A 24,360-nucleotide genomic window follows, 5' to 3' on the forward strand; every position below is an offset into this window, starting at 1 on the left:
ATCAGGCCTATGAATGTCTTTAGAAACCAATGCATATTCCACTCTGAAAAACTGACCTGAGGTAACATCAGGGGCAGAGAGTGACAGAAACATTCAGCAGAACCCATGTCATGGGCATATCCCATTGACCACAGAGACCACAGGCACTGCATATTTATCAGATCCACTTGCTTGCTTATTTACGCAACACTTTGAAAGGGGACACAAATAGCTCTAGTATTTTTTTCTTTTTTTTAAAAAAAGTTTTATTTAAATATTTATTTGGCTGCATCAGGTCTTAGTTGCAGCATGTACATATCTCAGAAAATGGATGTCAAACAGTTAGTAGTGGTTTTGAGGATACTTGACTGGAAGGAAAAAATGTAGAAAATGGACTGGAAGATAGTATACCTGAAGCTCCTATGCATTTGGCTCTCTTTAAATATGGTGACTGTGAAATCTGACTAATACCTTCCTTGTTTCTGCCTTCCAAATCTCTGGCAAGTCACACTACTGGTGGACTCTAACAGGGAACCATAAAGAGGATGAGTTCTGGAAAATCTAATCCCTAACATTACCTACAGAGAGGATAGCTCTAGCTTTAGATTTTGTTGCCCCACCATAAGCCTCTCTTCTTTTTTATTTATTTACTTGGCTGCATTGGGTCTTAGTTGGGGCATAGGGGATCTTCATTGCATTATGTGGGATCTTTCATTGAGGCACACAGGCTCAGTTGCTCCGTGGCATGTGGGTTCTTAGTTCCCTGAGCAGGGATCAAATCCAGGTCCCGTGCATTGCAAGGAAGATTCTTAACCACTGGACCACCAGGGAAGTTCCTAGGCCACTCTTCTTAATTCCAAGTCTATTCACCAAATTATAGTCAGAAGGAAAGATACAAAGCAAGATATAAATATGAAAATAATTGTTCACATAGAAACTATATTCATTTATAAGTGAGGTATACACAAATATTTACTGAACAGTTTATTAGTATAGAAAATGTTAAAAGGCTCTGTACTCTTCACTCCAACAAAAGAGCTTGGTAAGAAAGATAAATAGATACACTGGACTAGAGATATTCGAGAACTGCCACAGCTGTTAGGAAAATCCAAATACCAAACTGTCATTTCTCAGTGGCCCCTTAACACAGAGCAAATCAAACATTATAAAACAATTTTAACCTAATTGCATTATTAGAAATTTACTTTGATTCACCTATGATCCAACTGGCTTCAAAAAGAAAAGATAAAATAAAACTGATTTAAAGAAAAAGCTCTATTAATTTTATGTACCACTGTGGAAACATGACTTACAGAGTCATCTCCCCTCATATTCATTTCTGAGAGTAATTACTAGAAATCCACTGTCCAATAGTGCACTTTAAGAAAGAGAATTGATAAACACAATGTATTTCCAACTTTAATAACAACTGTTTCCTGTTTTCTGAAAGATTACACATAGATTAATTTTCATCAAGCTTTCTCATATTACTTATATTTATTTCTTTTCAATGTGAGTTTTCACATGTAAAGACATTGTAAAGATTTTCACATGTAAAGATTTCATTGAAATCTTTCTGAAACTGTTTAACTCAGGAGTTTTTGTCCAGTGAGTCCTTTCATTATTTTGGACTTGGAATGACTGACAGTTTTCTGACCTTTTTTTTTTTTTTTACATTATATAGTATCTCTCCAGTGTGCACTCGTTTCAAATGGTTTGTGACAAATGAAGGCTTTACCATACTCCCTCCACTCTGATCTTTTTCAAGTCATCAAAAATAAATAAAAACCTCTGGTAACATCTGAAGGCTTTCCCATATCCCTTACAGTCACAGGTTTCTCTTCAGTATGAATTCTTTCATGCATTTCTAAGGAGGTATAATTTTTGCAGGACTTCCCACATTGTTTACAAGGTTTCTCTTCTATGGGAATCCTTTCATGTGTTTGCAAACTTTGAAAATATCTTAAGGTTTTCCCACCTTGTTTACACTGATAGGCTTTCTCTCCAGTGTGGCTTCTTTAACATTTTCAAAGTGAAGTTGGTTGACTAAAGGCTTCTCTGTATTCCTTATTCATAAAATTTCTTCTCAGTGTGAATTCGTTTGTGCTTTTGGAAGGAAGTGTAATATCTGAAAGCTCTACTGCACTGTGAACATTCATAGGGTTTCTCTCCAGTGTGCAGTCTCATGTGTACTCTCAAGGTTTGGTGATGGGAGAGGGCTTTCCCACATTCCTTGCATTTGTAGGGTTTCTCTCCAGTGTGAGTTCTTCCATGTGACTGTAAGGAATTGTAATGACTGAAGGCTTTACCACACTGTTTGCATTCGAAGGGTTTCCCTCCAGTATGACTTCGTTTGTGTTTGTGAAAGGAAGGGTAATATCTGAAGGCTTTACCACATTGTTTACACTCATAGGGTTTCTCTCCAGTGTGCAGCCGCATGTGTATTTTTAAGGTTTGCTGATGGGAGAGGGTTTTCCCACATTCCTTGCATTCATAGGGCTTCTCTCCAGTATGAGTTCTTCTGTGTGACTGTAAGGAATTGTAGTAATTGAAAGCTTTACCACATTGTTCACATTTATAGGGTTTCTCTCCAGTGTGAATCCTTTGATGTATTCGAAAGGAACTAGGAGAAATGAAGGCTCTCTCACATTCCTGACATTTATAAGGTCCATCGCCAGTGTGAGTGATCATGTGTGCTCGAAGGCTTGAGAGACCTCTGAAGGTTCTTCCACACTCCTTACATTCATAAGGCTTTTCCCCAGTATGAATTCTTTCATGTTTCCGAAAAGAACTAGGACAACTGAAGGCTTTACCACACTGCTTACATTCATAGGGTTTCTCACCTGTGTGGGTCCTTTGATGTGTTCTAAAAGTATGATAATATCTAAGGAATTTTCCACATTGCTTACACTGATAGGGTTTCTTGTCACTGTGGGTTGTTTCATGTGTTCGCAATGAAGAAGAACAATTAAAAGCTTTCCCACATTTCTTACATGTATATGAGGCATTTCCAGTGTGTGTTACCATGTGTCTTCGAAACCCTGTGCTCCACATGAAGGCCTCCCCACATTCCTTACATTCATAGGGTTTTTCTCCTGTGTGGATTCTTTCATGTGCTTGAAAGGATGCACGGGAATGGAACGCTTTCCCACATTCCTCACATTTATATTTTTTCTCTCGATTGTGATTTTTCTCATGGGTCTCCAAAAACTGGAGATAGCCAAAGCCTTTACCACATTCCTTACATCTATATGGCTTCTCTCCATATTTCTGATACTCAGGTGGTTTACGTTCAGTGTGATAACTCATATGTCTCTTAAGGGATGAATGACGTGTAAACACTTTTCCACATACACTGCATTCACGTGGTTTCATTCTATTAGTTTTCTTGTTCATATTGAGGTTTGGAATAATGCTGAAGTTTTCTCCACACTGACTACCCTCTTTATTTTCACAGAGTCTTTCTACTACATGACTTCTGTGGAAAACAAACAAACAAACAAGGAGTACATTATTAATGAGTTCTTTATTAACAATTTTATATTTAGTAGGACATTTGAAGTACATTTTTATCACTTACAGCAATAGTGTAGGTTTTATGTGTCTGAATGGTTTCAAGTTTAACATAAAAAATGCTCTTGCAATCATCAAAACAGTGACAATTCACAAAGAGAATTTATTTAAAGTGTTGAACTATTTTGCAAACACTGAACATCTATGTCACATAAGTAATTTCAGTGAAAAATTTCCAAGAATAACTAAATTTGGAGCACTAGTTATTTCCTCCTTTTAAAATTGTATAATATAACAGAATACTCACATGAGCTACTATATTATATTGTGGGTATGACTTACCTTAATTTTCTCCCCTGATTTTTGTACTGAGCTTCAATGTCATGATCTTCCCATTTTTCTCCTAAATTGCAGATCAAGGAAAATGATTCCAAAATATTATTAGTTATAGAAAAATGACTAGATTCTATATCCATTGTTGGCTGTGACCTGGCCTAGTTTTATTTAGCAACATCCTGCATTTCCACATTTAATATCTTGGAACAATAAGCAAGAAACACCTGTTGTTACTAATTAACAAAATAAAGGCAAGTTGTCATCCTCACCTATTGAGACCAGGTTCCTCAAGGTTTCCCGCATCACATCTCTATAGAGCTTCTTCTGTGAAGGATCCAGGAAAGCCCATTCTTCCAGGGTGAAGTTCACAGCCACATCCTCAAAGGTCACTGAGTCCTAAAGCATCCCAAATGTGTGTATAGGAGGATGTGTGAGACTAACAGCCCTGGACATCTATACACCATTTATATGAAGACTCATTTTATGTATGAGTCTGTCACCTCTCTGACTTGATTATGAGAAGCTTACTCTCTGTCCACACTTAATTCCTTATAAATTTAACAGCATCATGAAAACATGCAAATTATTTATACAGTTTATTGTGATCTCATCAGATATTATTTCTGTCTCATCGCAGGGTCCATGCATGTTGGGAAATGACAGAAATGCTATACACATGAAACAAATGTTATCATTTTAAGGTCATGGATTCCTTGTGAGGAAAACTCTTCCCTCTCCCTTACCACCCACTGTTTACAGCACTCCATGAGGCAGAGGGTGAAATTTGCATAATATTTTACTAAGTAAAAACATAGTGAAGAACTAGAAGCTTTTACTTCTATCCCTATCACCAAACATGAGTGTCCAGGACAAGTAGAAATCCAGCTTTTAATAAGATCCAACTGGCTATTTAGTCCTTAAGTTCCAGGTTTTTAGAAATAGTACAGTGATGTAGCTGGTGGAATGAAAATATCCTGACTACCAGGATGTATCCCTTTTAACTTGTGTAATATTTACCACAGGCTCAGCTCTCCCTTTCTCTCTCTGATTTTATGGACTTGAAAGTTATTTGGTATTTAGAGCTCAGATACCAGGAAGAACATGTCACAACTTAGACCACAAATTCCCTATACTCATGCACCTTGGGGCTGCTCAAAGGCACACAAAGTCACACAAAGTGGGATAATATGCCAGAAGCACTCTTTAGGGCAGAACCAGAACACTGTGCCCTGTGCTTTGCTGACCTTGAGTAACAGGTTAAGAGCTGAAGACTGCAAGTGTGTTCATTGAAAATCACAATGGATTCATGGTAATTTAATGAAGGATTCAGCAGTGCTTTCCTCCAAACAACCCTAAAATCTCTGTTTTCCAACCTCAGGAAGAAGTGGTTTCAAAACCAGCCATTCTAGAGGCTGTCCTCCCAAGTTCTCTAATTCCCAAACACTCCTATCTGGTCTACAGAAGTATGATGGCTTGACCACTGAACATAAGAATCCCTTCGTTGATGACAGCACACAGTGCCAATAGCATATGAAAGGGTTTACTTCCCATAATTGAGGTCTCTGGGGAAAGTAAGACCTGCTTCTCCAGCAGACAGGAAATGCCTTAAGAGAGAAAGGAGCCTGGGCTTTTATAAAAAATTAGGGGGTGGATTTGGGTTCACACACAAGAACAGGATCTTATGAGGGCTTAACGTCTTGTTACTGCCAATAGAAAGGAGCACCAAGGCACTCTTATCACTATGTAGAGGTGTGGGTCAAAGAGAAATGAGGGGAAGGGCCCTGCATACATTCCCTTCTCTCTGAGGAATCTGGAGTTTTTCTCTGGTGCATGTAAGGCAGAATCTTCCTGACACCAGTATGGATTTTAAACACTGGTGAGTCTGAAAGGACCACAGGTTTTTCTGCAGCTTTTTTTCTAGCATTTGCCAGCCCCGTGCCTGAAATGATTTGAATACTCTTTCTCCCTGTGCCATTTCCCCTCCCACTTCCACTTCCTGCCTTCCACTGCCCTTGTATGAACGGAGTTTTGTAATTCTAGCTGTTGTATTTTGTGGGCCTGTTATTTTTGTTTTTCTGTGAAGCACAAATATTAGATGTGGGAGGTATATGAGGCTCCACTGCTCCTGGTCACTCCCTTTATAGCCAGCGATCACTGTCTTGTTTCTTGTAACTCAAGTTAGATTTTGATCTCTTGCTCCACTGCAAAAAAACAAAAACAAAAGACAAAAAACAAAACAAAACAAAAAAAACACAAGAGAGGGGACAGGAGGAAAGACCTCACAGCTAGATCTGCTGGGTTTGAGGAATGATTTTCTTTCTTCCCCATGAAGAGGAAAAAGCTTTTCCACTGGTACATTTAAAGCTCCCCCAACAATAGGGAGGTACCAGTTTTGGACAAGTGCCACTGCAACACGGAATGCTCAGAGAACCTGAACTTTTAAACTCTGGAGGTCTAAGCTTGACTGTTGGCCACTGCTGGGTCTGTCTGGTGTTTCAAAGGAACACTGGGTGCTGCAAATAGGAACTGAAGGGTTAAACTTATTAAAGCCATTAAACTTATGGAAAAAAAGAGAGAAATGGGTGGAGGGAATGAGGCTTTAAAGTTAAAAGCAGTCAACCATCAAAAATGGGAGTCAGAGAACTCTGGTTTTGGGTCTGGTATTTAAGGAACTCTGGTGGTCCAGTGGTTAGGAATTCGCTTTGCAGTGCAGGGGACGCAGATTGGATCACTGGTCAGTGTCTAAGATCCCACATGTCTTGGAGCAACTAAGCCTGTGTGCCACAACTACTGAGCCCAGGCGCCATAACCAGAGAGAGTCCAAGCACTGCAACAAAAGATCCTGCATGACACAACAAAGATTCTGTGTGCCATGACTAAGATCTGAGGTAACCTAAATAAATAAATAAATATTTTAAAGCACTTGGATGCCATTCCCAACCTCATAGAAAAAACTTGAAAACATTTGAAATCAATAACTCTTCTTAGATCCATCAGAGCATTGATGTCACAGGAAAACCACTGTTTCCAAAATTGAGAAAGAGAAAATAAAGATACAAGGCCTGGGGACTTCCTTGGTGGTCCAGTGGTTGGGAATCCACTTTGCAATGCAGGGGTTCAAGAGCTGGATCCCTGGTTGGGATCCTACATGCTTCAGGGCAGCTAAGCCATGCACAGCAGCTGGAGGGCCCACTTGCCACAGCTACTGAAGCCTGCCCACTATGTAGCTTGAGGGCCACAATTAGCCTGTGTGCCACACCTGGAGAACTTGTGTGCTGAAGCAATGGATCCCAACTAAGACCCAATGGAGCCAAAACCAAACAAATATTTAAAAAAAGTCATTGATGGCAAACCACAAATGCAGGAAGTTCAGAAAACACTCTATAAAGAGTCTGGCTGCCAGTACAGGAGACACCAGTTTGATCCCTGATCTGGGAAGATCTCACATGCCTTGTAGCAACTAAGCCCATGCACCACAACTATTGAACCTGTGTACCAGAGCCCAAGAACTGCAACTACTGAGCCTACAAGCCACAACTACTAAAGTCTGGGCACTCTGGAGTCTGTGCTCTGTGACAAGAGAAATCCCTGCTTGCCACAACTAGAGAAAGCCTGCACAGCAACAAAGACCCAGCACAGCCAAAAATAAATAAATAAAAATAAAATTATAAAAAAAGAAAAGGCACACCCAAGTATTTCGTATTGAAACTGAAGAAAGAATATATTGAAAAGATGTAGAAGAAACACCTTAGTTTACACAGATTTTTAAAAATTTACTTTAAGTATAGTTGATTTACAATGTTGTGTTAATTTCTGCTGTATAGCAAAGTGAATCAGTTATACACATACATTCCTTTGTATATTCCTTTCCATTCTGGTTGATTGGAAAGTGAAAGTTGCTCAGTCATGTCCAACTTTTTGCAACCTCATGGACTATAGAGTCCATGGAATCCTCTAGGCCAGAATACTAGAGTGGGTAGCCTTTCCCCTCTCCAGGGGATCTTCCCAACCCAGGGACCAAACCCAGGTCTCCCACATTGCAGGCGGATTCTTTACCAGATGAGCCACAATGGTTGATTACAGGATACTGAATACAGTTCGTTGTGTTATAGAGTAGGATCTTGCTGTTTGCCCATTCTATATATAATAGCTTGCATCTGCTAATCCCTAACTCCCAATTCAGCTGTCTCCACTTTCTCTCCCCCGTGGCCATCACAAGTCTGTTCTCTGTATCCGTAAGTCTGTTTCTGTTTCACAGATAAGTTCATTTGTGTCATATTTTAGATTCCACATATAAGTGATATCATACAATATTTGTCTTTTTTCTTTCTGACTTACTTTCAGTTCAGTTCAGTTCAGTCGCTCAGTCATGTCCGACTCTTTGCGATCCCATGAATCGCAGCATGCCAGGCCTCCCTGTCCATCACCAACTCCTAGAGCCCACCCAAACCCATGTCCATCAAGTCGATGATGCCATCCAACCATCTCATCCTCTGTCATCCCCTTCTCCTCCTGCCCTCAATCTTTCCCAGCATCAGGGTCTTTTCCAATGAGTCAGCTCTTCGCATCACGTGGCCAAAGTATTGGAGTTTCAGCTTCAACATCAGTCCTTCCAATGAACACCCAGGACTGATCTCCTTTAGGATGGACTGGCTGGATTTCCTTGCAGTCCAAGGGACTCTCAAGAGTCTTCTCCAACACCACAGTTCAAAAGCACCAATTCTTTGGTGCTCAGCTTTCTTTATAGTCCAACTCTCACATCCATACATGACCAATGGAAAAACCATAGCCTTGACTAGACAGACCTTTGTTGGCAAAGTAATGTCTCTGTTTTTTAATATGCTGTCTAGCTTGGTCATAACTTTTCTTCCAAGGAGTAAGCGTCTTTTAATTTCATTGCTGCAATCGCCTTCTGCAGTGATTTTGGAGCCCAGAAAAATAAAGTCAGCCACTGTTTCCCCATCTATCTGCCATGAAGTGATGGAACTGGATGCCATGATCTTAGTTTTCTGAATGTTGAGCTTTAAGCCAACTTTTCCACTCTCCTCTTTCATCAAGAGACTCTTTAGTTCTTCTTCACTTTCTGCCATAAGGGTGGCATCATCTGCATATCTGAGGTTATTGATATTTCTCCTGGCAATCTTGATTCCAGCTTGTGCTTCTTCCAGCCCAGCGTTTCTCATGATGTACTCTGCATAGAAGTTAAATAAGCAGGGTGACACTATATAGCCTTGACGTACTCCTTTTCCTATTTGGAACCAGTGTGTTGTTCCATGTCCAGTTCTAACTGTTGCTTCCTGACCTGCATACAGGTTTCTCAAGAGGCAGGTCAGGTGGTCTGGTATTCCCATCTCTTTCAGAATTTTCCACAGTTTATTGTGATCCACACAGTCAAAGGCTTTGGCATAGTCAATAAGGCAGAAAGAGATGTTTTTCTGCAACTCTCTTCCTTTTTCGATGATCCATCTAAACTTACATTGATGACTTACTTTATTCAGTATGATAATCTCTAGGTCCATCCATGTTGCTGCAAATGGCATTACTTATTTTTTCTTTATGACTGATTAGTATTGCATTGTGTGTGTGTATACAATTGTGTATACACAAATGTGTATATATACACAATGTCCATTCATCTGTGTATGGACATTTAAGTTGTTTCCATGTCTTGGCTATTGTGAATAGTATTGCTATGAACATAGGGGTGCATGTATCTTTTCTTTTTTTTTTTTAATTTGATTTTATTTTTAAACTTTACAATATTGTATTAGTTTTGCCAAACATTGAAATGAATCCGCCACAGGTATACCTGTGTTCCCCATCCTGAACCCTCCTCCCTCCTCCCTCCCCTACCCTCCCTCTGGGTCGTCCCAGTGCACCAGCCCCAAGCATCCAGTACCGTGGATCGAACCTGGACTGGCAACTCGTTTCATACATGATATTATACATGTTTCAATGCTATTCTCCCAAATCTCCCCACCCTCTCCCTCTCCTACAGAGTCCATAAGACTGATCTATACATCGGTGTCTCTTTTGCTGTCTCGTACACAGGGTTATTGTTACCATCTTTCTAAATTCCATATATATGCGTTAGTATACTGTATTGGTGTTTTTCTTTCTGGCTTACTTCACTCTGTATAATAGGTTCCAGTTTCTTTTCTGTTTATAGTTTTGTTTGGTTATATGCTCAGGATTTGGATTGGTTGCTCATATAGCAACTCTATTGCTAGTGTTTTTGAGGAACCTCCATACTGTTTTCCATAGAGGCTGCACCAATTTACATTCCTAGCAACAGCTCAGGAGGGTTCCCAGTTCTCCACATTCTCTCTAGAACTTTTTATTTGTAGTCTCTTTAATGATGGTCATTCTGACTGCACCTAATTAGGTGGTACTTAATTGCAGTTTTGATTTGCACAGAGAAAAAAAGACTTTAATTAAATCAGACGTGTTTTCAGAAACCATGCAAGGAAGAAGAGAGTGGACTGAAATGCTATACAGGCATACTTCATTTTATTGTGTTTCACTGTAGTTTGTGGAAACCCTACATTGCTGATGATGGTTAACATTTTTTAGCAATCAAGTTTTTAAATTGAGCTATACAAATTGCTTTTTAGATATAATGCTACTGCATACTTAATAAGCTATGATATAGTAGAAACATAACTTTTATATGTACTGGGAAACCAAATAATAAGTGTGACTTACTTTATTGCAGTGGTCCTGAACAGAACCCCCAATTTGAGGTCTCCTTGTATTTCAAGTTTTGAAAGAAAAAAAACTCTTCTAGTTTTCAAACCCCAAAGGTAGTCCTTTGAAAATATTAATTTAATAAAATTATAAACAGCCAGTCAAGACAATGAAGAAAGAAAACAGAAATTACTAACATCAGAAATAAAAGAAAGGAGAAATAAGCATGAAAAAGGATTTGACACCAACCAACATCCATTTATGATAACAAACAATGCTATTTGCTGAGCAAGTTTAACAAATGTACCACAGTCAAATAAGAAATAAAAAACAATATAGTGCAAACTGTGGATGCAGAGGGGTTATGTATACTTTCTGATACATTTCTCTATGCTTCCTAATCAATTTTCCTATACACTTAAAACTGCCCTAAAAAAACTTAAGTGTACTAGAAAAAAAAAAAAAGATGAAGACGAACTCATTATCCCTGATGACTGACCAATGGCTGAAACAGGATACCTTTCATCCAACTGATTTGCATTTATTCAATAAGGCAGCATGGTGCTCCGTGAGCCTAAGACCAGTAAGAGAGGTGAAACTTCCACTGGATGCCCTGTTGGACAGAACTGCACAGCATATTCTGAGAAGTGCCATAGTTACTATCAACATCTCTAGAACTCTAATGTGGATGAGAAGTGTCCTGGCAAGACCGTGAACAGTGGACCTAGTACCCTTACAGAAGAGTGGTACCCTGTGACTTCCCTGGAGGTCCAGCGGTTACGCATCCGCCGAACAATGTGTGGGGCATGAGTTCACTTTCTGGTCACAGAACTAAGATCCCACACACCTACTGAGCCCACACATCGCAAAGAAAGATCCCGCCTGATGCAATGAAGAGCCCATGTGCTGCAACTAAGACCCGATATAGCCCCCCCCCCCCCAAAAAAAAAATATATATATATATATGAAGTATTACCTTGATTTGTATTTTGGGTTATCTATTGAGTTCAGAGGTTCTTAAAGTTCTTTTACTACAAAGGGGGCAACTCTGAGACAACTGTCCAAGAATCTGTGAATACAAGTAGATAAGGCCAGTTTTGGGCCAGTATCAAGACAACTGCCTGATGTTTGGGTAGCTGTGTGACCCTGGGGTTTGGATTTTTTTATCAGGGATATTGCAAATAAGGGGTGAAGAGAAGCAATTGTCTTCTGAACTTGTCCTGCAGGAATGTATATTGTCTTCCTTACAGTCGTGCATCCATCCCAGAACTGTGCCTTCAATTAACCCCAGGTAAGACTCCATCTGGGAGAATGGAGACCTTTCCCAACACCGCAGCAACTTTTAAGGGAATGAGTAGAAGAGGTCTCCTTCTGCAGGAGACTCAGGTGAGGACAGATGTGACACCATCATGTCACATGGAGGTGTTGGTAAGCATGCTGACCCAATGGGGTGCTGTTTCCAAGGTCACAGGCATAATGAGCAGTTCAGCAGAGGATCACATGCTCAGTGTTTGCTGCTGCTGCTGCTAAGTTACTTCAGTCGTGTCCAATTCTGTGCGACTCCATAGATGGCAGCCCACCAGGCTCCTCTGTCCCTGGGATTCTCCAGGCAAGAACACTGGAGTGGGTTGCCACTTCCTTCTCGAATGCATGAAAGTGAAAAGTGAAAGTGAAGTCACTCAGTCATGTCCGACTCTTAGTGACCCCATGGACTGTAGCTTACCAGGCTTCTTTGTCCATGGGATTCTCCAGGCAAGAGTACTGGAGTGGGGTGCCATTTCCTTCTCCTGCTCAGTGCTTATGTTCTCGAAAAACACAAGTCTGTGTGCCTGATGCACAGTGAGGCCAAACAATACTAAAACACTGGAATTTGGAACAGAGAAAAATTTATTACAGAGCTATGCAAAGAGATGGGTGGCTGAAGAACCCCAAAGTTACTAAAAGCTTTCAGCAAAGCCCTTTTATAAGAAAGGTGAGGGAGAGGCCTGATTAGTTGTTGCAAACTTCTTGGTGTCAGATCCTTTGTTCCTGAAGTTAGGTCACGATCAGGCAACAATCTTCTTGTAAATCTCTACCAAATGAATGTTATTCTTTCTTCTGACAAGAAAGACCAAGGTCCCAAGGCAAAGCTTTCACCCTCTGGGGTCCTGGTCCTGGCTAAGAGGAGGTAGATCTCAGTTGGCAACTTGGGGCCAGGTTCCCAGACTGCCCAAATGTCATCACTGAGGGAGCCAGGCACCGAACCCAATGGCCCTCAGGGTGCCCAAAGCGTGGGAGCCAAGGTCCCACAGACTGTGACCCAGGCAGACTGCCACTGCTACTATTAGGTCACAGAGGCTAGGAGGCGGGAGAGGTTCACTGCTGCCTCAAGGCCTGGGCCAAGACTAGCTTTAGTGAGTGGCTTTACTGAGGGCTCTAGAGCCCCACCAAATAGATTCAGGGGATTAGATCTGATAGACAGAGTGCCTGAAGAACTACGGATGGAGGTTCATAACACTGTATAAGAGATGGTGATCAAAACCATTGCCAAAAAAAGAAATGCAAGAAGGCAAAATGGTTGTTGGAGGAGGCCTTACAAATATCTGAGAAAAAGAGAGAAGTAAAAGGCAAAGGAGAAAAAGAAAGGTATATCCATCTGAATGTAGATTTCCAAATCTACAAGAGAGATAAGAAAGCCTTTCTAAGTTAACAATGCAAAGAAACAGAGGAAACAATAATGGGAAAGATTAGAGATCTCTTCAAGAAAATTAGAGAACAAGGGAACATTTCATGCAAAGATGGACACAATAAAGGACAGAAACGGTATGGACCTAACAGAAGCAGAAGATATTAGGAAGAGGTGGCAAGAATACACAGAACTATACAAAAAAGATCTTAATGACTTGGATAACCACGATGGTGTGATCACTCACCTAGAGCCAGACATCTTGGAGTGTGAAGCCAAGTGGACTTTAGGAAGCATCACTATGAACAAAGCTAGTGGAATTGATGGAATTCCAGGTGAGCTATTTCAAATGCTAAAATGTGATGCTGTGAAAGTGTGGCGCTCAATATGCCAGCAAATTTGGTGAACACAGCAGTGGCCACAGGACTGGAAAAGGTCAGTTTTCATTCTAACCCCAAAGAAAGGCAATGTGAAAGAATGTTCAAATTACCACACAATTGTACTCATTTCACATGCTAGCAAAATAATGCTCAAAATTCTCCTAGTTAGGCTTTAACAGTATGTGAAGTAAGAACTTTCAGATGTTCAAGCTGGATTTAGAAAAGGCAGAGGAATCAGCAATCAAATTGCCAACATCCGTTGTATTATAGAAAAAGAATTCCAGAAAAACATCTGGTTCATTGACTATGCTAAAGCCTTCATCTGTGTGGATCACAACAATCTGTGGAAAATTCTTAAGGAGATGGGAATACCAGACCATGTTACCTGCCTCCTGAGAAACCTGTATGCAGGTCAAGAAGCAACAGTTAGAACCAGACATGGAAAAATGGACTGGTTCAAAACTGGGAAAGGAATACATCAAGGCTGTATATTGTCACCCTGCTTATTTAACTTACATGCAGAGTACACCATGCCAGGAGAGATGAAGCACAAGCTGGAATCAAGATTGCCAGGAGAAATATCAATAACTTCAGATATGCAGATGACACCACCTTTATGGTAGGAAGCCAAGAGGAACTAAAGAGGCTCTTGATGAAGGTGAAAGAGAAGAGTGAAAAAGCCAGCTTAAAACTCAACATTAAAAAAAACTACGATCACGGAATCCAGTCCCATCACTTCATGGCAAATAGATGGGTAAACAATCAAAACAGTGACAGACTTTATTTTTGGGGGCTCAAAAATCAATGCAGATGGTGACTTCAGCCATGAAATTAAAAGACTCTTGCTCCTTGGGAGAAAAGCTACGACAAATCTAGACAGTGTATTAAAAAGCAGAATCATTACTTTGCCAACAGAGGTCCGTCTAGTCAAAGCTATGGTTTTTCCAGTAGTCATGTATGGATGTGAGAGTTGGATCACAAAGAAGGCTGAGCACCAAAGAATTGATGCTTTTGAACTGTGGTGTTGGAGAAGACTCTTGAGAGTCCCTTGGACTGCAAGCAGATCCAACTAGTCCATTCTGAAGGAGATCAGTCCTGAATATTCACTGGAAGGACTGATGCTGAAGCTGAAACTCCAATACTTTGGCCACCTGATGCGAAGAACCAACTCATTAGAAAAGACCCTGATGCTGGGAAAGATTGAAGGCAGGAGAAGTGGATGACAGAGGATGAGATGGTTGGATGGCATCACTGACTCAATGGACATGAGTTTGAGGAAGCTCCAGGAGTTGTTGGTGGACTGGTAAGCCTGGCATACTGCAGTCCCTGGGGTTGCAAGCAGTTGGACACAACTGAGTGACTGAACAACAATTGGAGCCCCACAGGACACAGCCTTCAGCCTGTTCCCTGGGCCCCAGCTCACCTGCTGGCCCAAGGCCCAGTGAGCTGAAGGGCTTCCAGGAGAAGGCTAGGATCCACCTCTTACCTCACTCTGTATCTGATGACCACCAAACCACAGACCGATGGCTGAATTCCTTCCCTTTAAGTTAGTTGCCGAGTCACATTTGACTCTTTGTGACTCCATGGACTGTAGCCCACCAGGCTCCTCTGTCCATGGAATTCTTCAGGCAAGAGTACTGGGTGAGTAGCCATTCCCTTCTCCAGGGGATCTTCCTCACCAGGGATCCAACCTAGGTCTCCTGCATTGCAGGTAGATTCATTACCATCTGAGTCACCAGGGAAGCCTGAATTCCTTCCCTGCTGCTGCTAAGTCACTTTAGTCATGTTTGACTCTGTGTGACCCCATAGATGGCAGCCCACCAGGCTCCCCCATCCTTGGGATTCTCCAGGCAAGAACACTGGAGTGGGTTGCCATTTCCTTCTCCAAAGCATGAAAGTGAAAAGTCAAAGTGAAGTCGCTCAGTTGTGTCCGACTCCTAGCGACCTCATGGACTGCAGCCTACCAGGCTCCTCCATTCATGGGATTTTCCTGCTCAGTTATTGGTCAGCACTGCAGAGGGCCCTGCCCACAAGTAACAAACTGTCAATAAGGGAATTCTTTCCCTCAGTTCAGTTCAGTTCAGTTCAGTCACTCAGTCGTGTCTGACTCTTTGTGACCCCATGAATTGCAGCACGCCAGGCCTCCCTGTCCATCACCAACTCCTGGAGTTCACTCAAACTCACGTCCATCGAGTCAGTGATGCCACCCAGCCATCTCATCCTCTTTCATCCCCTTTTCTTCCTGCCCACAATCCCTCCCAGCATCAGAGTCTTTTCCAATGAGTCAACTCTTCGCATGAGGTGGCCAAAGTACTGGAGTTTCAGCTTTAGCATCATTCTTTCCAAAAAAATCCCAGGGCTGATCTCCTTCAGAATGGACTGGTTGGATCTCCTTGCAGTCCAAGGGACTCTCAAGTCTTCTCCAACACCACAGTTCAAAAGCATCAATTCTCTGGCGCTCAGCCTTCTTCACAACCCAACTCTCACATCCATACATGACCACTGGAAAAACCATAGCCTTGACTAGATGGACCTTTGTTGGCAAAGTAATGTCTCTGCTTTTGAATATGCTATCTAGGTTGGACATAACTTTCCTTCCAAGGAGTAAGCGTCTTTTAATTTCATGGCTGCAGTCACCATCTGCAGTGATTTTGGAGCCCCAAAAAATTCCTTCCCTAGTGGTCCCTTATTGACAATTTGTTACTTGTGGGCAGGGCCCTCTGCAGTGCTGACCAATAACTGAGCAGGACTACTAATGGCTGCTAATCCACAATTGGTTGCTTGTAGGCGAGGCCCACTGAGGCACCAACCAAATGTCGAGCAGAACTGTTGCCTGGTAACAGGGTGAGCAGTAATGACAAGCACAGCAATGGCTGTGTGCTAAGGGCTGTGCTCACTGCATTCTATTACACTTGTGAGAGTCTTAGTTTTCAAGAGAGCCTAGTACATGGTGATAGTTGCACTTCTAAGGCAGTTCTTTGCACCAGAAGCCTATAGACAGCTTAAGGCCATCATGGGTCACTGTAAGGTGCATAAAAGGAGGTCACTGTATCCTCTATACTGAGGGAGACTCCAAGGGAACTAACAGGAGTGCCTGTTGTATGGTCATTTAAACACAGTCCAGAGCCTTCTGTAGTAGGGGTTCTCTCAAGGTGGGGGCCAATTTCCAACTAATAGTAAAAATGGGCTTAAGTAAAATTCCTAAATAAGGAATATGTTGTCTCCCCAACACCAAAAGAACCTAGTAAGGCCTTGTGGGTGCTGAGAATGACTACAAGTATTTCTTCACATTGTAAAGGAGGGAGCAGTTGATTACTGAAAAACATACAGAAACTTAACTAAGGGCCTCACATTGCGTGGGTTAATGGCCCATACACTTTTTGCGAGATCCTTTTTTCCATATTTGTGTATTCTGAATGAAAATGAAATGAATGTGTTCAGAGGAAGATGTCCTTAGTGTGATGTCATACCTGTGTTCCTGAAGCAAAGTGCATGCAGTTCAAATCTTCCTGCAGAGACTGTGGGATGGCAAGACCGCTGAGGTTCTCTGAGGGTAACCAGATAAAGATGTCCCTTCAGAGGGGAAGGCCTCTGCAGCTGAGAGAATGTTGAAATAGATACTCGACATAACAGACTTATCAAGTCTGTGAGAGCAAGATATTTACTGAGTGGATGAAGTAATTTCCACAATGACAGGGACTAGGAAAGGGACTAATTTGATGTAACCACAGCTCAAGGTTGTTGTAATCCACTATGAGGTATCATTCATTCTTTCCAGGTTTAAGAACAGATCAAATAGGCTATTAAAGGAGAAAATTGGGGGCTATCACTTCTCCCTTAATATGTTTCTTTATAATGTTTTTCAATACAATTCAATGTCGTGGTCCGTGCGCGGATTGGAAAAGAATTTTCAGACATGAGGCAGAATGGGAGGGAAATAAAGTTTATTAGAGTGGGAGGTGCTGTTAGAACAGCAGGCCAGCTCAAGGGAGAACCAACGTTGAACAGGGGTCCTTAGTATACTCTTATACCCAGGGTACAAGGAGTGGGATAGGGGTCTTGCGGGTCATTTGCTGACTGGATGAGGTATGTATTCTGGGTGGGGTAAGAGTAAGGCAAATACCTTCTCCCTGTGAGGTAGGAGGGAAAACAGGTTATATTGCTCAGGAGGACCTGAAATCCGTTAATAGTTACAACACGGAGGAGGGAAGGACAACAAGCAACTGGCTTTTCTGTTCCTGCATTCCAAGACCCTCCTTGGTTTTATTTGCTCTTTTGTCCTTGGGTTATCACATTCAAGGCCCTGTTTAAAACTTTAAATCAGGCCATATTAATGAATTTAACTGTCGGGTAATGTTTGTGGAATCTTATTTTGTCTTGCCAATTTGGAAGTAGAAGACAATTTAATTTTACTTAATGAATCATGGGTTCAGAGCTTCCCTGCTCACTATGGGATATTTTGGGACAATGAGTGATACAACCATGAGAAATTTAGGCAAGAAGAGAGTTCTGCTGCTGAAGGCAAAGTATACCTATTTGTCCTTTATACTCTATTCAGTCATTCCCCTGAGATGATGAGGTAAACTGCTTAAATATAGTGGGATCCCCATGAATACCTGCAATTTGAAACCTAGTTTAATTACATGAAGTTTCATGAATTAGAGTGCGGTATACAGGAGATGTTAATATTAATTTAAATTCGTATTACAGAGGACCAAAAGTCAGGCAGGCTCCTTCTGTCTTTTTACTATGGAAACTCTTCTAGCATATTTTGGACTTACAATTGAATGAAACTGTAGTCCTTTCTTTCAGTACGTTTTTTGTCTGGTTCTCTCCCTCCAGTCTTTCTTTGTTGTGTATTTTAGGTCACTGAATATACTCTGGGGGAGAGAGTGTCCTTTCCACCCTAGCATTGATAATTTTTTTCCTCTAGAGAGCCTCACACCAGTGCCATCAGGGTCAGAGGCTTCCTTCATGACAACTGGTTAGGTTATAGAAATGAAGTACCCCAGGCTTAAATTGGTTTAAATTAACCCCTTTTCTGTGCCACAGTGAGGCTACAGGTGTTGCCCACCTAACGCAGAGGGTCAGCATCTTTGTTGCAGGTGCTTCCAGCAGGTGCAGCAACAGCAGAGGTACTGAAGGGTCCTGGTGAGCCCTCTGGTATTAGGAATGGACTCAGCCTGCCACCTACGGGCTGCCTTTACTCTCTCTTCTCTTTCTCTCTGAAATCATCTTTTCAGAGTGACCATCTGAGGGGTTTACCTCATTCACAGGGTATAATCAGCCAAGTAACCCCCGAAGATCCCTCCTCTCCAAGGTCTGGGTGAACCCAGCCTCAGTCATACCTGCACTAAAACACAGACAGGTTCCATCCAAGCCATGGACTAAGGATCACTAGGAGGGTCCCATCCTCATTCTACTCCCACAGGACACGGCATTAACACACACTGTCATCTTGGTGTCCTCTGTATATAGAACCCAGGTTTGGTGGGGGTCAATAATGCCACACAGGGCAGCACAGGGCACAAGCAACCGGCAGCTCACAGAGCAGGAGCCCCCAGGCTTTCTTATCAGCCTGTCCAGGTAAGACGTACTAGGGGAAATGGGAGCGGTGAGGCTTATCTTTCAGTGCTAGTCAAACATCAAGTATGTGGAACCTGACTACTCATTACAAGAATCAAACCCAGGTAAGAAAAACATGCATCTGCACTGGATTGTTTCCATATAAAGAAACATCAACAGGATGATCAAGAAGTAATTATAACTCGGTATTTGTGCATGGGTGGAGTAAGAGCACAGGAGTGGAGGAGGACATGTGGGCTAGGAGTCCTAAGCTAGTTTCCCATTTTAGAAATATTTTTAACCTTCACATGCATTATTTAAAATCAGGAGAGAAACTGATATACATCTTATCTTCCTATGCTTAACATTATTTTAAATTAAATTTTGCTTTTTCAAATTAATCCTAACTTTTCTACATAGGAAACCACTCTAAGATTTAATTCTTTAAATGCTAACAGATATAAAACTGCACACCATAAAAGATTTACAAATCCCCTTCTAATTAAAAGGACAAGAACATTATAGTTTGTCCCTCCACTATATTTCATACTAGGGATATTTTCAGGAATGAGTGGCATAATATAAAATATTAGGGATTTGGAATTAAACCCAGAAATAGACTTAAAAGATGTATATAAGCTTTAAAGTGTTTTCTTTATATCAACAAAAATATTAATTCAATGGCTTTTCCCTCACATTCATTAAAACAAGAATTCATTTGCTTTAGGAACAGCATGGCCTTCTAAATGTTTAAGGACAGGAGGGCATTATGCTAAGTGAAATAAGTCAGACAGAGAGAGATAAATACTTGATGACATCACTTACATGTGGAATCTAAGAAACACAACAAACTAATGAATATTACAAACAAGAAGCAGACTCAGATACAGAAAATAAACTAGTGGTTATGGGGTTGATGGGGGCAATGCAAGTGTAGGGAACTGGGAGTCACAAACAATTTGGTTGTAAGACAGGGTACAGGGATATATCGTACATCTAGGGAATATAGGCACTATTTTGTAGTAACTGTGAATGGAGTATAACCTTTAAAAATTGTGTAATAAATTTTTTTTAATGGAAAAAACATTTGAGCACTTAAACACACCCATCTCATACTGAGGCTCTCTTTGCCTTAATGGAACAAAATTCTAGTTGGTTCCAGAATTTTCTTGCTTTACTCACATCATATCTCTCAATTAACTTACACATTAAAAGCCCCAAAGCTAATGGAAACTAGAATTAAAGGACTGCAACGTTTAGCTAAGAAATAAACATATATTTGAAATGACTGATTTTAAGATTTCAGTATTTATGTGAAAATTTAACAATTTTTGAAAAGTGCTTGGAAATTGAATTGGCTTATTAAGCTTCCTTACGGTAGAATTGTAGAGTTTGTCAAGCACTGGAACTGTTCCCGGCTTTGGATCAATCGCAGAACAGAGGAGGACCACCTCTCACACACACACATACAACCTCCCTGATGCAACAAACCTGGAGAACTTGCAGGAGGAAACTCATTTTAAAAGGATAAATGGTAAAGTTGTTTTTAAACTTTTTATTTTCTATTGGGGTATAAGCTGATTAACAATTTGTGATAGTTTCAGGTGAACAGTGAAGGGACTCAGCCATACATATACATGTATCCATCAGGAGACACTTCCAGTGCAGGAGGTATGTGTTTGATCTCTAGTCCAGGAACTAAGATCCCCCGTGCCATGTGGTGTGGCCAAAAAAAATTAATTTAAAAAATGACATATTAATTTTATAAAATAATTTATTCTGCTATAAATCACCTTTAAAAACTTTTAATTAAAAATTTTATTTATTTATTTTAATTGGAGGCTAATTACTTTACAATACTGTAGTGGTTTTTGCCATGAATCAGCCACGGGTGCACATGTGTTCTCCATCCAGAAACCCCCTCCCACCTCCCTTCCCATCCCATCTCCCACGGTCATCCCAGTGCACCAGCCCTGAGCACCCTGTCTCATGCATTGAACCTGGACCAGCGATCCACTTCACATATGATAATATACATGTTTCAATGCTACCCTCTCAAATCATCCCACCCTTGCCTTCTCCCACAGAGTTCAAAAGACTGTTCTTTATATCTGTGTCTCTTTTGCTGTCTCTCATATGGAGTCAAAAAAACAGTGTTTTAATTTAGTATACACAACACTTTTGGATTAAAAATTGTCACAAAAGTAATTAAAAAAAAAAAGAAAATATTAGAATCAAAACAGATAAGTAGCCTTCTTGTTACAGTTCAGAAGAAAAATACACTTTCAGAAAGATGACCAAAGTCCCATACTTGGGGTCTAAGATATAGTTCCTAGAGCAGGTTAGTCACTGGAGAAGAAGAGTAGGGACAGTTGAGCCACAAGAATGAATTCTGGCTCTACATGCTCTCCTGTGTCCCAAAAACATGGAAGCATGGACTCTACTAGGTTCTAGTCTCACAAGTGAGGAAACTCTATGTCTGATTCAGTTTAAGATTCTGATCCAAATGCATCAACCCTTTGTCTGCAATACAGAAGACATGATCATAACAGCCTCTTTCAATGTGCATAAATTACACTGAGTGTACCTACACTGTGAACGCAAAACTGAAGTTCCGAGTTCTGCGTCCAGTGTCCAACTCTTTTGTGACCCCATGGACTGTAGACTGCCAGGCTCCTCTGTCTATGGGATTCTCCAGACAAGAATACTGGAGTGGGTTGCCATTTCCTTCTCCAGGGGCTCTTCCCAATTCAGGGATTGAACTCACACAGGAAGTTTTAGGCCTCCAACCTCAGAAATGAAATCAGTCCCTACCACTGTGTGCAGTTGCATCTTCAGCTTTCCAGGGCTCTGTAGCACCTCTCAGTATAAAGTCTCCTTCCATTGTGGGTGCGAACATGTAAGACACCTGCCGGGGCAGGGAGTGGGAGTTGCTTCCCAACAAGAGTAACTGAGTCTGCAGGTCGTTCTCTTTACAGGAGCCTTGGCATGGATCACTGACTATAGGCCTCTGCTCTGCACTGGGGTATCTTTGGAACACACTTGAAGTTTTAATGGACACAGACTTAGTGTTTGAACAATCCAGCAACACAATTTAAACCTATCATTTATGTGGAAAGGAGGAAAGAAAATTGTAGGGCATTTTCACTAGTTCAACCAGAAAACCTGAAATAATATTTACTCCTTTCAGGAAAAAAAAAAAAAAGATGTCAGACAGTGATTATTTCTACAGTGAGAAACAGGTTTGTAAATAATTAATCACACCTGAACACTTGGTCTGGACGTCTATGCAGATACCACACAACCAGAGAATTTCATTTGAAATCACCTGTAAGTAAAGAATGGTCCTGAGGAACATACTACACATGCTCCAGGGGAGAAAAAAACAGCAGAACAAAACTTTTCAAATGAAATGTAATCCTGGAATTTTTTTTCCCCTAAAATTCACCTTTTTTGCCTCTTGGGAAATATGTTATACTATCTTTTAAGCTGTATTGATTAAATGCATTTTACTCTGATTGAAAAAATGGCATTTAAATATGTGAATAAATCTTTTAAAGGTGACAATCTTTAAATCTTAAAAGTAGGGGCAACCCTGACAGGACACATGACCCAGAAAGTTTTAAAAGGAACTTCCACACATTAGATGTCTGTGCCCAGGAAAGAGTCTGGGAGGAGAGGCACCAAACTGTTGAACAAAGTAATTTCAAGTGGTTATTTTTTACTTTCTTCTAGTGGAAAACATCCACAGACAAAAAAAAAAAAAAGGAAAAAAGAGCCATTTAAGGCTCTGGGAGGAAAATGATAAACAGTTAAAACACTGCGTCTGTTTGAAATGCACCACGGAGGACAAACAGTTGATAATGATGCTGTGAATCTGAGAGGGAATTTGGCCTTGGGGATGTTGGGTGAACTCCGAAAATTTAGGCAACTCACTGTCAGCCCTAGGAAGAGCTAAGCTTGAGCGGACAGGGGCGTAGACTTGAGACTGTTGGTACTCAAATAACTGGAAAACAAGAGAAAATGGGTGCCCCCCGGAAAAAAGTCAGGGACTGGGGATCCCACACACCAAAGCTCCTCCCACGCACGAACCACGTAGACCGAGTCACGAGGGTCCCTTGACAATCCTCCCCAGGGGTCACAACACAGTCTGAGGAGGACGCGGGGCTGCGGGGTCGAAGCCGAAGTCGGGGCGCGCAGTGACTGGACAGGACGCCCGGGGTCCTGGCTGCCGGCCCCGCCCCCCCACGCGACCGGAGGGAGGAGACTGAGGTCCGAGCAACGCCCCTCGGGTCCGCAGGCTCCGGGGTTGACAGCGGGGAGGCCCAACACCACCACAGCTGGTTCGGATCCACTCCAACCAACGCCTCCTCCCCTCTCGCTCCAACTCTGCACCCGGATAACGCACACTCACCATTTCTAGGTTTCCTGGGTCTCCCTGAGTCCTTCCTACGACTCCCACAACAGGTCACAACAAGACAGACTCTGAGGCAGTGCCGCCAGCGTCTCTGAGAGGTGGGAAACCGGATCACTAGGCGATCCTGAGGGAGAGAAAACGGAGCCGAAGCGGTGCGTCGTCCCACCTACCTGCCCAAGCGGCATCCCTGATTGGACAGTTCTCAAAGCCGCACCTCCTAGTACTTGAGTGACAGCTGGACAGAAGGACTTGTGTCTCTAGGGAACTAGCTTCCTCCGACAACCCCCAAGAGGCGCCCAGACCCGCGCTGAGGGCAGTGGGTGGAGCAGAGAACTGACCCAGCCCGACGCGGTTACTCGGAAACAAGTTTTTGCAAGCCTGGAGCGGCCTATCTCGTATTCGCCCAGCTCTTTGTGCACACGTGAAGGCGGGGAATTTCTCATTGAGTTTCCAAAAAACAGAGCATGAGGTTGACATGGCTCTTCTTTTGCTCTGTGCATCCCCTACCAGGACACCTGGTACACCTACCAGTACACCTACTCACATGACGGCTCCTCCCTCTACATCTTAGAGCCCAGACACTGAGTTGCCCCAGGCTATTGATTGTTCTACTCTTTCGATCAGAGTATCTCCACTTGCATACTTCATCAAAGGGGTGTTGAGGGGTGTATGCCTCTGCTGGTTTCCTTGACAACTGATGAGCCAATTTGAGGTCAATTTTTCTCTATAGCTGGTTGCTGCTGCTGCTAAGTCTCTTCAGTCGTGTGCGACTCTGTGCGACCTCATAGATGGCAGCCCATCAGGCTCCACCGTCCCTG

General features: G+C 41.9%; 2 protein-coding genes across 2 annotated transcripts in view; both read right to left on the reverse strand.

Moving 5' to 3' along the window:
- Nucleotides 1-23,626, reverse strand: part of LOC133250599 (zinc finger protein 791-like) — a 68,187-nt gene extending 44,561 nt beyond the window's left edge. The window contains exon 1 of the mRNA XM_061422016.1: nt 23,540-23,626. The gene's annotated coding sequence lies outside the window, so the exon portion shown is untranslated. The remainder of the gene's footprint in view (nt 1-23,539) is intronic.
- On the reverse strand, nt 949-23,626 carry LOC133250600 (zinc finger protein 709-like). The gene is made up of 4 exons (XM_061422018.1): nt 23,540-23,626; nt 4,098-4,224; nt 3,835-3,895; nt 949-3,457 (listed from the first exon to the last, which is right to left on the reverse strand). The coding sequence occupies exons 1-4, from the start codon at nt 23,540-23,542 to the stop codon at nt 2,047-2,049; spliced, it is 1,602 nt and encodes a 533-aa protein (XP_061278002.1). The 5' UTR covers nt 23,543-23,626; the 3' UTR covers nt 949-2,046.
- Nucleotides 23,627-24,360: the final 734 nt, after the last annotated feature.

This window comes from Bos javanicus, chromosome 7, assembly GCF_032452875.1.
Source record: "Bos javanicus breed banteng chromosome 7, ARS-OSU_banteng_1.0, whole genome shotgun sequence".
NCBI classification, from domain to species: domain Eukaryota; kingdom Metazoa; phylum Chordata; class Mammalia; order Artiodactyla; family Bovidae; genus Bos; species Bos javanicus.

What these genes read in the sequence shown, in the direction of transcription:
- LOC133250600 (XM_061422018.1), bottom strand. An exon ending in GAGGAACCTGGTCTCAATAG is followed by an intron (nt 3,896 to 4,097) that starts GTGAGGATGACA and finishes TCTGCAATTTAG; the next exon opens with GAGAAAAATGGGAAGATCAT. An exon ending in AATCAGGGGAGAAAATTAAG is followed by an intron (nt 3,458 to 3,834) that starts GTAAGTCATACC and finishes TGTTTTCCACAG; the next exon opens with AAGTCATGTAGTAGAAAGAC.